This window comes from Thamnophis sirtalis, unplaced genomic scaffold, assembly GCF_051295495.1.
Source record: "Thamnophis sirtalis isolate CommonGarterSnake01/CBP01778 unplaced genomic scaffold, rThaSir2_p1.2 scaffold_1, whole genome shotgun sequence".
Lineage (NCBI taxonomy): Eukaryota > Metazoa > Chordata > Lepidosauria > Squamata > Natricidae > Thamnophis > Thamnophis sirtalis.
Window position 1 is genome coordinate 155,112,931 of NW_028261381.1, and position 13,812 is coordinate 155,126,742.

The window sequence follows — 13,812 nt, forward strand, 5'->3', positions numbered from 1 at the left end:
CAGAGCTGGGGTGGGCATGGCCTGCAGGTAACACATCTGGCCTGTGGACCACCAGTTTGACACCCCTGCTCTATGCCACACACAGCTACAGCAAAACTGAGTCGCATATTATAGGCTGACTTTTTTCCCATCTTGTATGAGGTAATAAAACACCTGAGCTTCAAAACCCAAGAGCAGCATTTTAGCAAAATAACAGTGTCACCAATGCATTCTAGAATGCTATTGTAGATGTACAGGAAATCCTTGACAGATAAAGCAGTATGAAAATATTTTCTGGAGGACAGGAAGTTTGCAAAATGTTATTGTTTATAAGAAAATAGACTTATTTTGTGCCTCAATATGTGATTTTGCAGGGATTTCCCTCTGAATCAGAATTTTAGGCTGCTTTCTCTTTCATAATTAACACAAGTTCTTTGGTACAGAGGATTCAACTCTACAAAAGCCTATTGAGATACATTAAGTACAGAGAACAACTTGCCAGAACTGGTGGTCATTTCATTAAGCAATTAGAAATCAAATCATTACTCAAGCTCATCATTCAAAGTACCTTAAAATAAGATCTATCTTAAAAACTGCAATGCTAAGAAGTGATGAATTATGTAATGGGAGTTATCAAAAGGAAGTGCTTACTAACAAATGGGAGAGCAAGTATATCTTCCCTACTTAATTAAAGAAAACAGAAAGGAGAAAGTATTGCCTATATGGTTCCAAATACAAAACTGACAAAGCCATTTTGGAATTCTTTTCAAAAGTACCGATAGTTTCTATGCTATTTCCTCTCAACTGTTCTTCCTGTCAATTCTGCAAAATTCAACACGTCTTTGTACCAGTTCCAAAATTCATCTCCGTAGTATGGTCGGGTATTCATTTGTAACACAGCTAAGCCTGCCAAAATATTAACCCAAATCCAGACACAACTGTTTCTAGTTTTCACATGTTCAGATCCAAGATAATATTCTTCCTATTCTTTTCCCTCAAGAAAAGTCTTATTTAAAAGTAAAAATAAACCTGACTGAAGAGAAGCAAAGTTAGTCCAAAGCTTGTTTTTTCTGGCAGTGTAAATAGAATGGATTAACTACAATGTTATTTAGCTATCTATATGTTCATAAAATACAAGAAAGATACTTGACTAATACTTCAAACTGTGCAATATCATCCCTATTTCTAGAACAAGGGTATCCAACCTTGGCAACTTTAAGACCCTGTGGATTTCAACTTGTAGAATTCCCCAGTCAGTATGGAGAAATCTGGGAGTTCAAGTCCAGAGTTTTAAAGCTGCCAAGGTTGGAAACCTCTGTTCTAGGATAACTGCAGAAAATGCCAGCCCCAATCACTGTCTTTAGAAATTGAAAAATGACATTCACTCCTTATGGATCAAAGAAGCAAGAAATGACACACAGGAATCAAGCAAATCACAAATGACTGCATTTTCATATTTTCCAGTTATTTGATTGCCTAAAGTAAAATTCTGAACAATGTAAATTAAATCAATATGCAAATGTTTTTCTAGTCATTACAGACAAGCAGCACAACTTCTGCAGCACAGTTACTCTTCGGACTTCATGTATTTTCAGGTTTAGCCCTGCAATTTAAGAAACATTCTAGAAAGGATGGTAAGATTTTAAAGTCTCTAAAATTTTTTAAAGAAAACATGTTCCAAGTTTATGTACCGAGATCAGTGTTTTTCAACTTGGGAATTTTAGGATGTGTGGACTTCAATTCTCAGAATTCTCTAGCCACACATTTTAAAGTTGTCAAGGTTGAGAAACCTTGTTCTAGACACTAAGAGATATGCATTTATTACAACCTATTTATTTATTATAAAGCTTATTGATTTGTTTCTTCCAGATTTCCAGACAGTACTTACTTGAACACTTTAATGTAGTCTGCCAGCTCCGGGATGGAAGTGATATCACCCTGTAAACAAGACAGCTGCCATTATATTTTATCTGCCAGGATCTGAAATTGGTTTCTTGAAAGAGAATGCTGAGAAGCAAACAATTTGGAAGAATCAATTTAGGCTGATTAAATGGATACACAGTTTCTTCAAAATAAGACAATGTTCTTGGTTGAGGATGAAGAAGAAACTTGATTAAAAAGAATTATAGGAGTAAATCTACATTTTTAGAAAATCACATTATCTGGAAAAGATAATAAATTAGTTGTTTTTCTAAACTAGTTTAAAGATGGAAGAAAGATTCCTCAACTTTCCTCTATGGCTGGCATTCATTTCTTACTATCTAGGTTTTGGTCATCATTTCTGCACAGAGAATCTATGTTCAAAATTCTGAGGCATATTTCAAGACATTGCTCACTTAAAGGATATGTGGATCAAGAATCACAGCCATCACCATTACTTCAAAAGATGAAACACAGTGACATTATCATGCAGTTGTGAGCTATATGTAAGTCAGTAATTAAAAGAATCTGGTCCATCATTCACAATTTATTCACTGAAAAATAAATCATTTTTTCTGATGAAAATCCCAGTTAATTATATATAAATCTGCAACTAAGGTATCCTAATTACATGTGCTCTAAAGTAGGAATTCGGTAACTTTAATCTAGCCTGGCCTACGGTCTTGGGTTTTAGTTTTACTTCATTTTTCAAGATGTAGCACTATGGACTTATACTTTGGGGCAATTTTAACATAACTCAGCTGTTACAAATCTGGAATCACAAGTGCAGCACTTACTGCATAACTGTAGTCATGGATACCTGTCAAAATTATTGGCCCCTCCTCCGGGATATCAAGCTTTTATCTCATATGGATAGCAAGCATCCTGTATAGAAACAACTTCTTTGTTCTCCTTGCCTTGAAGGCCCCTTGGGCTTTATGTAAGCCCATTAACATTCTTCAGAGGAAAAGAAGAGTGAAAATAAAAGCCGTTTCAATCGCTCTCTCTTTTTTTCCTGGACAGGTGAGCATCTTTCCAAACTGGGCATTTTTACGAAAGATGATAGACAAAAGCTTGTTTCTATGAAAGTTTATTTTTTATGAAAGATAAGGGCCACTTAGTTGATCTCATGAGAACAGCTAGGATGAGTCTTGGTGGCGCAGTGGTTAGAGTGCAGTACTGCAGGCTACTTCTATTGCCTGCAATTTGGCAGTTCAAATCTCTCCAGGCTGAAGGTTGAGTCAGTCTTCCATCCTTCTGAGGTGGGTAAAATGAGGACCCAAAATTGTTGGGGGCAATATGCTGACTCTGTAAACTGCTTAGAGGGTTGTGAAGCACTGTAAAGCAGTATATAAGTCTAAGTGCTACTGCTATTTATGTGAGCATCCTTAAGCCCCTGGCACCAGGATCACAACCTGAAATTTATATTCTTATATTTACATTTATAATTGTTTTTCTTAAAAGAACTGATCTGATTCTGCCATGTGCTTTGAGATCTGCAGGTGGGCTCAACCACTCCTCTATCGGGATTCTGCTTATTCTTTTTCCCTTGCTGAGAAAAGAGAAGCTTTTGCCTTTACTAACAAGAGTATTCCTTCAAATTTGGTAACTCTACAGATACAGAATTCAGTGGTCTTTAAAGTTTGGACAGAAAAGGGAATTCCACTGATCTGCACACAGAGCTATGTTTTGCTTAGCTAATGGTATTTTTCTTTCTTCATATGTCCAAATATGCATGCATTGCTAAAGAACAGATCTAATCTGGGATAAGAGAGCATGATTCATTTTGACTGAAACTTAAGAATCAAGGTTAAGGTAGCTTCCCGACTTGTACTATATTGGATTGATGGAGAGCGGAAGCTTTTAAAAAATGAAGCTTGCCATATCATCCATTTATTTAAATACATTACTAGATAAAAAGAGCAAGATGTTAAACTCCCTCATGTCATCTAGGTGTAATCTAGATGACTATAATTACTCATTTTGGCTTTTTTTCTTTTTTCTTTTCTTGGAATCTCTTTAAAAGAACTCTCAATTTCTTCCACTGATTCTCCCCACCCCACTTCTGGAGACAGGCACAATTTCAGTTACGGTCTCCTCAGCACAAGGCTTTAAATGTGGAAAAGGAAAGGCGCCTCCACTAGAATAGCAAAATTTAGCAGATTAACCAAATCAAAATCTTTTCCTAACTGAAGCTACATGGACGTGTCCATGTTATTATTGGGGGGCACAATTTAGAAGCAGTTTATCACTATTTTCCTCCAGGTTTATAACAGTAGTGATAATGACGGCAAAACCTTTATATCATAAGAAACACAGACAGATGGCATATTTTACTAAAACTTCTGCACAGACTCCACTGCCTATTTACAGATATCTTGGAAGTTTGTTTACAGATTTTAGAAAATTGAACAAACACATCAAGAGTATCTTTCTTTCATCTTAGGTAAACAGTTGTGCATAAAAAAGTTAAAGAGAGTAGGGTTTTCATGTGGCTGGGGTGGAAGCTGCAGCTCCAAAGGGAAAAAAACCCAAATGACCTGTGAACAGTCCAAGAGAGTCCACGAGGACGTACTTGGCAAAAATACCCTAAAATTCCTTGGCAGAGCTGATTTCGCATAAGTGTCCTTAAAGGACAAACTCTGAAATTGAACTATATAAACAAACTCCAAAAGATGTATGGTTTGGCACCAAGTCTCCATTTCACTCTAAATGTTTACTAAACAACATACTCCCCAATTAGGAAAACCTTCTCACAAACCCTATTGAAATTAATGGCCCTATGCAAATCATGGCTAGTACAGAGTTCTCAGTCACTACAGTAATGCTTGCACAGGGCAAGTTCTAAGTGGGTGCATCTCAGGTTATCTGCTTTTCCAGGAAAGCGGGGAGAAGGCCTAAGTGAGAATCAATTCAATGCTTTAACCAGAAAGTCCCACTGCATTAATATTCTGCACCAATGTTTCAGGTAGACATGCAAAGTGGAGACTTCTATAGCATCTGTAGGCCAGATGCTCACTCTCTGTATTACTATGAGAGCTTGCAAGTGGAATTTAACAATCTGCTTTCTGTCAGTTCAATTACTCTACTGAAGATGCCCAATGATTTTGTGCAGTTCAGGGAATTCTCAACTTATGACTGCAATTCAGCCCAGAATTGTGGTTGTAAGATGCTGAGGTTTTAAGCTGAGGCATCATGTGACTAAATTTGAAGTTATGACTGTTTTCTTTCCCCCAACGGTTGTAAACATAGCAAAACAGAGTGGTCATTAAGCAAACCCATTTTCCCAAATGGCTGTTTTTTGCCAGAAACTGGCAAAAGTGTTGCAAATCGCATTTATGTGACCATGGGATGCTTCAAACAGCCATAAAGGTGAGCGGTTTGCCAAGTACCCAAAATGCAGTCATGTGACCATGGTTATGTGATGTGGATGTAAGTGAATGACCATTTAACTCCAAAAACAAAACAAGGGATTAATCTGACCAGTCATAAATTGAGGATTACCTGTAGTTTACGAATTTAATATGGAATAGTCAATGAAAAGGACTAGCAGGATTTTACCTAATTCAGTTAAAGATGCTCCAGATTCTGGAAAAACCTATTTTTTAGGTTATGAACTAAGTTCTTCTCAAACTGCCCATACATGACCAGCAGTTTGACTGTTTCTCTTGTGTCCAGACTATTAGTCTCACACTCTTGGGAAAAACATTAAGCTCTTACTTCTCAGATCTTACCAGAATTGTAGAGGTCTTCCCACCTTCCAGAGTAATCTCCAAATCAGAAAGGGCAGCGTCAACTTCATCAACTTCTTTGTCACTGTTATTCAAGTGATTTTCAGATGACATGATGGACAATTTATTGACGTGGTACTGAAATAAAGTAATTGAAAAATAATTGTAACCATGTATGTATAATCCTCTTGATCTGCTCAAAGGCTGGTGACAATACAATGTAGCCTTCATAGCACTTGGTATCATATCTAAATAAAAAATCTGAATGATAGCCACAAAACAAGTGTGGGAGATGCTTTGTGATTTAACTCAGCTAATTCTTAATCTAGAATTCATTTTACAAATAAATCTCAATGTTTTTTGATTCAGTAGATATCATGATTAGGTTCATATCCCTTAGTTCTCCCTTTTCACTTATACAAGAAGTATTTAGAACAGCGTTCCCCAACTTTTCTGGATTGGCGAATTAGCGGCAAGCACAAGCGTGTACACAGCTCCATTTGTGCAAGAGACAGGAGCATGTGCCTGCTGCTCACATGCATGGGCTCACCCGCCACTTGCATGACCCAATTCCAAATGGGCCATAGCCTGGTAGTCGACTGTGGCCTGGGGTTTGGGGACCCATGATTTAGAACAAAAATAATGTTCTTTATGTGAAAGGACTTGTTCCATGATGAATAGTCTCTTCACTTAGCACACTACAATGAGTATAACTTTTTGTAGAAGCGTATTCCCAGGTATGTATCTCCTTTTACTTCTATTTTTTTCTAATGACAACTTTAAACATATCTATACCTATATTAACTGGGAAAGAAATAGCTTAAGTCTTTTTTACTATTTTACTAAATAGAGTACCTTACATGATACAAAACCTTCCATTTCTCATACTAGGTAATTGTGTTTCCACTGATGCTTTAGTACTAATGAATGAAATTGGATATAACAAGCAGTTGCTTATTATCTATAACTATGATTCTTTTAAGTGGCAGCTAAGTATTTCCACACATGGTAAAATATTAAGAGACTGGAAGTGGCTTTGATGACAAAACTTCATTCAGTTCTAGATACAGTTAACGCAATCTGTTTTGCCCTCAAAGGTTTATGTTGTACCTAGAGAGTTCTAATAATCCAAGGAGATTTTTGAGTTCCTAGGTTTTATGCCTTAGGTATAATACATAGAGACAGACCAGTTCAATGTGAGACACCTTAAACTGCTAGTGTAGAAAGGAATTTCTTTAGAAGGGAAAAAGAAAGTACAATGAAAAATACATTAAATGTGTTTATAAATTTGTTTGCCAAATGTACTGCAGACTGAGGACATGGAAGAAGGGGCAAGGATATTTTTGGGAAACCCAGGAATTATCACCAGCTGCCTGAGAGGCTCAGTGCCAGAATCTTGTGGTTCAGTAACCTAATGTACTTGTCCTTCGCTTAAAAGCTAATTAAAAGGTACAAACATGTTTGTGAAAAAAGAATCCAAATTCTTTTGCATGAGACATTGAAAGGAGGCAAATCTATTTTAGATTCCCTAAAAAGGTTCAAATAAAACCTTACAGAAAAAAAGGCAATATGTGTTGGGACAAAATGTTCTAACTCAAAAAAAATGAATACATGCAATATATGAAATTTAGTACAGCAAGGATTTTAGCATTTGCTAAGGATTCTTTGAAAAGCAAAAACCAAGAGTTAAAGAGCCCTGGGACTTCAGGGCCAATCCTTACCTGCAGTGCTGCAAACATCATCATTTCCTCTTCTGTGCACTCGATTTCTTCCAAAAGAATAGCCCACTTGGACTGTTCATATAGCTGATTTATTCTGATTGCATCATACTATGGAGACATAACCAAATTATTCAATTGATAACCCACCCTATGGACAGTATGCAGTTCTTATTACCAGAGACTCTGGAAAAAAAACATCAATAAACTTTTTACGAAGTTCTCATTTTTACTTGCTGATCGAATGCTATGTGCCCCTCTGAAATATAACAGACCATTTAAGGTCAGAAGATGCAGTGCTCCAACAGAAAACTTGGAATGTTGGAACTAAAACTGTACAAACCTTCCCTGCTATAATTTAAATAAGCCATCTATTCCAAATATGCTGAAATTATCTCTCTTCCAATCTTATTTTCCCTAGTTGATGCAAAATTAATCTTTGCCTTAATGCTGCCTTTTAAATGGTACTCCCCATCTTTTTAGGTTTTATCCAGAGTCTTTGACTCTGGATAAAAGCTGCAATCTCCATGAAGGAGCACAATGTGGAGCTTTGCCACACACTCTTAAATGTGTCTTTGTCATTCAAGGCCTCAGTGAAGTGCATTAGTGCATGTCCAGTCTGAGGCTTGCAAGCCTTCGCAGCACAAAGACACCTAATCGTAATAATCCATGACAGATGTCATCTTCTTTAGATTACTGCAATGCATTCTGCACAAAATTGCCGTCTTGGAACGTGTTAGGCGTACAATTAGTACAGAATACAACATATTCAGAATAGACTTTTTTAAAAATCCACACAAATTTAGTTCTGAAATAATTGTTCTTGCTGCCTGATTTACAGGTCAATTCAATGTTTTACTAATAACATCTGTTTGGTATCCCATTCCTTTGATGATTATTTCCCAAGCATGCATCTACCCACGACACATGCCTTGTTTATTAATGAAAACTCTGGTCTCAGCTAGGGTCATAAATTGAGGACTACCTGTATTACATGGAGATGTGGAAGACAGCCTTGCTGTGGCTTTGGAATATCCTAATCCTGGAAGCCACAATATTACTGAAATTATCGATCTTCTAGTATCAAATAAAATCATAGTTTTTAAAATGCGATTTGGAAATTAGTATTAGCATACTGATCATGTTTTTGTCTGTTAAATACCCTTCTATGTTATTCTGTTATTATTAAATTATTTGTTTTACTGGCCTTTAGCTTGCTTTTTATGTCTTATAAGCGAACAATTTACTAGCAATTCTGTGAAAAAATTCTATAGTGATCACAGTATGCAGGCAGGTCAGTAACCCTCCTACATGCACTGAAAATCCTCACCATATTATAGTTAACATAACTGTATACCTTAGGATTCAAATCAAAGAAGCTGTAATATTTGAACCGCAGTAGTAAAGCTTCATTTTCTTTCACCTCTTGTTCCATAAGTGATCTTGAAGAATCTAGCCATCTTCCAAAAGAGGGGGAAAATATTAGCTCAGTCATAACAAAGCAATGTTTTCGCACAAACAAGCTCCAAAACTAATATTTTTAAACCTACCCCTGGTTGATCTTGGCTTTATCCAGAAGTGACTGTGGCTTATACATTTTGGCTAAGATTTCTGGGGAGGTGATTGCCTGGCTGACGGCAAGTATACCTGGATTTCCTTCTGATAAAGCACTGTCTCCAAACCAAGCTGAAGTTGGTGATAAAGGACTCCCATCATGAGAATCATAAGTTGGTGTCATAGTTTTGCTATAAAGCCCTGGACTTGAATATACGTTCCCTAGATTGAAGAAAGATAAGAGAGAATCAAATTAATACTTGGTCCACTCAATTCAGAAGAGGACTTACAATATCAATAACCCCAGAACTGATTTTTTTAGTGAATACTGCAGAAATAAGAAGGGACATCTACACTGCATGTCAGATATACAGGAACAAGTCAATATGAGGTCCATATGGCGTCCATAATTTAAACTGTGACCATATGATGATGTTTTGGAAAGTGTTACAGAAAGATGGAATGGTCATCTATGTGATTAAGATATTAAAAATATATACATGTGATAGACAAAACCCCATCTGTTCTGTTTTTTTGTAATAAGACAACCTAGATCGTTTAGCGAATCTGAATGGTAGGATATTCAGGACAATAGATAGAGAAGTTCTCCAAACAGTGTATACCGTATTTTTTCGGAGTATAAGATGCACTGGAGTATAAGATGCACCAAGGTTTTGAAGAGGCAAATTAAAAAAAACACGGTTTTGCACTCTGCAAACCTCCCCAAAACAGTCTGTTTTTTGCAAAAACTGGCTCGTTTTTTTTTTAAAAAGGGCATGAATAGCCTTTAGAAGGCTTATAGAGGGCTCCGGCTGGGGGGCAAATGAGCAAAAAATGGCTCATTTTTTGCAACAATGGGCTCTTTTTGTCAAAAAAAGGACATGGATAGCCTTTAGGAGGCTTATGGAGTACTCCTGGGGGCTGGGGGGGGCAAAATTGAGCAAAAAACAGCCTGTTTTTCACTCATTTCTGCCCTCCCCAGCCCCCAGGAACTCTCTGAAAGCCTCCTACAAGCTATGCATGGCCATTTTGATGAAGGGGTGGGGTTTCTGGAGGCAAAAATGCTGTATTCAGTGTACAAGACCCAGATTTTCAGCCTCTTTTTTGAGGGAGAAAGGTGCGTCTTATACTCCGAAAAATACGGTAATTAAATTAAATTAAATGAAGAAAGCTACAATTAGAAGATGCTATTTAAATGGCTTTAAAACAGGTGTGTCAAACTTCATTTCATTGAGGGCCGCATCAGGATAGTGTTTGACCTCAGGGGGCCAGGATGGGTGTGGCTAGCATGATGTCACTCATGTCAGGGGGGCACCTGTGATAGCCTGAGGTGCCAGTGAAAATGGGCACACAAGCTCCATTTTCAGCTACAATGGCCTCCTGCAACTCTCTGCCAGCGAAAACAGACCTCAGGAGGACCATGCATAGCCCTCGCGAGCACTGCTTTTGCTGGCAGAAACATCATGGGCCGGTCCTTCACTGTTTCCAGAGTGGCCCCTCGGGCTAGATCTAAGCACCCCACTGGCCAGATCTGGTCCCCAGGCCTTGAGTTTGACATCCCTGCTTTAAAACAAGGCTGTACTTTGATTTTTATTAATTCCTCTAGGCCCTGAAAATTCAGGACAGATTATAAATATTGTAAATTCTCTCACTCCTCTGGAAAGATACCCCAGGCATAAATATACTCAGGCCCCAACTCTTCTCACCTTTAGAAAAGCCATTAAGACTTGGCTCGTCCCTTCATCATTACTGGCCAACTGAGTGAGAATCCCCTTTTGGTTGTTTTGTTATGTACTTGGCTCTCCATTTTATAATTATATATTACATTCAGTTATTACTGTATGAGGTTTTTCTTTTTTGAATTGGGCAGCTTATACATCTCAACAAATAAATGGATTATACAGCTGTTCATGGCTATTATTTCTCATGCACATGCATTATCTAAAATATCAAAAGCAATATGGTTCTCAGTACCTATTGTTGAGAAACATGGAGATATGTTATTGCTACCTGCTATAGATTTAGGCATTGTGGAAAAACAATGTGGGTGTAATATCAGAGCTTTTCTTATACAAATGATGGAAGCCTCGAGCCTCTACTTTCACTTAAGCAGCATTTTTCCAATCAAAATAGACAGATCTGTAACTTTACTTCATAGTTACACTGCATATATAAAATATAGATAATTTGTATTTCTAATACTCTGTTTCTGATAGAATGTTATAATACTGTGTTATTTAAATAGCAATCAATGTATATTAGCTGTTTTCCCAATTAGAAAAAAAAACCTAAATCACATATTTTGTAACAAATACCTAGAGACACAGTCAAAATTTAGCCGAGAGACAACTGTGAGAGACAATTGTGGGACACCATATGGTCAAAATATAGCCAATAATTTCTTTGGTTATCAGAGTCACATAGTTCAGAGAAACAGGAAGCAGAAAAGACAGGAGAGAAAAGTCCTATCCACCTGAGCCTCACCTTTTACTGGGCCAATGTAAAGAACATCAGAGCCTATAAGAAGGAAAGAAAGGAAAATAGAAGACAGTAAGGTGAAGGCAGTGAAAGGAATAGAATAAGAAAAACAAGGATGAAAAAAGGCAAAGTACAGTAGTAAGATATTCAAGGATCCAATCCGGAAAACTAAGATTTCAAGTTGAGATAATTTACTTTTTTTTAAAAAAATCACATGGCAAGAGATAAGTTTATTAGAGGGAAGAAAATTAATTTCTATGTTTTTGTATGAGATTTGGACATGACAAAAACTAAGCACATGAAAAGACATGATAAGAAAATACTACACAATACGAAATGGAAACATTACAGTCAGAGCATGAACATTTTACTAGTTTAGGAAAGATATTTGAAAAAGTCCTGAAAGCAGTAATTTTCCTTTTTTGTATTCCTGAAATACACAGAAACAGGCTGCTTGGTTTCAGCACAGTATGTGGTTTCCAGTTTCAAAACCAATATTTCTTAAAATAGTTCGGAACAACTGTACATTTCAATACAGCAGGAATTAAGCAAACATGCATTGCTATTTGCTGTCTCTACCTCAACTTGAACAGAGAGCCTATTCAAACCACTTGGTAAATAATGCTTTTCTTTGTAACAAAAATTCAGATAGGTAAGGTAAGTAGGTAGGTAGGTAAATGGAGGAAGGGAGGGAGAGAATATCATAGGAAATGATGATGAATGGGCTGCCACTGCTCTGTTCAAATCCAATTAAATCCATCAAAATTCTGAATGTCCATATTTATTTTATACTGCCCATATCGCCATACAGTTATTTTAAGGTAAACTTATGATAAATGTTCAAACAAAAAGAAATGAAGCTGAAGAAAAGCCAATTCTCCCTTATGCTTACTGTTAATTAAGATGGTAGTTAGGAGGAAAAGGCAAAATAAATGTTCTAATCACAAAATATCTATTTCCACATTAAATACTACATCGTATCATTTCTATAAACTCTATAACATCATCACTAGATTAATCTAATATTAAATTTACTGTGACTATCAGAACACATCCTCATAAAATATTTATCTGATAAAACCATTTTATTTGGGGATTCATTTGCAATTTAGTTTTAGATGACATATGGAACAAATAACAGGGAGAATTATTTAGAAGCAATTGTTGAAATTGACTTTAAGAATCAACAGCTGAACTATTTTGGGAGATTATAGTTTGCTTACTTTGTCTGAACAGGTTAAAGATGAAAAAGTGTAGGGGTTGGAGGCTTCACACAATCACTCTACTTTTTTACATTCTTATGTGTGATTGACCCCCATCCTCTAGTGTGAAATGCTCCTTACAGAAGAGGAAGATTTGAGTGAGAACTGCATACAAATAGCAATAGCAGTAGACTTATATACCGCTTCATAGGCCTTTCAGGCCTCTCTAAGCGGTTTACAGAGAGTCAGCATATTGCCCCCAACAATCTGGGTCCTCATTTTACCCACCTCGGAAGGATGGAAGGCTGAGTCAACCCTGAGCCGGTGAGATTTGAACCGCTGACCTGCTGATCTAGCAGTAGCCTGCAGTGCTGCATTTAACCACTGCGCCACCTTGGCTTGAATGTGTTTCAACGTGATTAACTGCATATCCATGGTCATTGTTTCAGTGGAATTTCGACTGCATAGAAAATTATTATCAGCTATTCAAGCAAAACCACAGAGTCCTCCCTGCTCAACATGGGAGGTCTGGGAATGAAGAGATGTGTATACACAAAGGACACCACCACATCCTTGGAACCTCATGCACTCTCTTAAATATGTAAGGAGGTATCTAGATCTTGGTTCTTTGTTGAAATAAAGAAATTTCATTCTTATTTAGCATAGTCCAGGTTAACTCATAATGAAACCATCCCAGTATTAGAAATGTGTTTCAAAATAATCATTGTTTTGGAAAAATAAGCCTAACTTGCTTCACACATTTTAACAGAAAAAGAAAAAGCACTGTTACGAAACAGCAGGTTAGCTTATTTATTACCCAGGTTGTTTGAAAGAATGCAGAGAGCAAGAAAAAATAGAATTCAAAGAGGATCTGTGGATTTGCTCTCTTGTTGAGAGTGCTGAATCAGTTATTGAACAACAGCCTTTATAAAAACCGCATGTTGAAATAAGTGAGAAAAACGGGTAGGGCCTTGAGTAGCTAGATCTTTGCAAGGACAGTAGATATGAGGTTGAGCAACTCTGGTCCACTGTTTTTCTGTGTACTTAAAATCCCTGTTTTATCATTAAGAAGGTCAAAGAATCTCAAGCATTAGCATGCAATCTAGAATTCTTGTGTGGGCAGCAAGGGCATGGTCAGAATCCATGACTATTTAACTAATTTGAAATGAAGTGAATAACTCAAAATCTAATTCCCAGTGCTATCATCATTTTTCAACTCAAACAAACAAA

The 13,812-nt window shown here is 36.9% G+C and overlaps 1 protein-coding gene across 7 annotated transcripts in view; it reads right to left on the minus strand.

Annotated features, from left to right (window-relative positions):
• FERMT2 (FERM domain containing kindlin 2) overlaps nt 1–13,812 on the minus strand; it is an 81,031-nt gene that overhangs the window by 18,813 nt on the left and 48,406 nt on the right. For 5 of the 7 annotated variants that reach the window (XM_087728513.1, XM_087728506.1, XM_087728528.1 and 2 more), the window contains 6 exons: nt 11,387–11,419; nt 8,899–9,124; nt 8,706–8,808; nt 7,352–7,459; nt 5,634–5,768; nt 1,868–1,917 (listed from right to left, as the gene is read on the minus strand). In XM_087728513.1, coding sequence (XP_087584639.1) covers nt 1,868–1,917; nt 5,634–5,768; nt 7,352–7,459; nt 8,706–8,808; nt 8,899–9,124; nt 11,387–11,419 — 655 coding nt within the window. The remainder of the gene's footprint in view (nt 1–1,867; nt 1,918–5,633; nt 5,769–7,351; nt 7,460–8,705; nt 8,809–8,898; nt 9,125–11,386; nt 11,420–13,812) is intronic. The other 2 variants (XM_087728539.1, XM_087728537.1) reach the window with 1 other exon arrangement.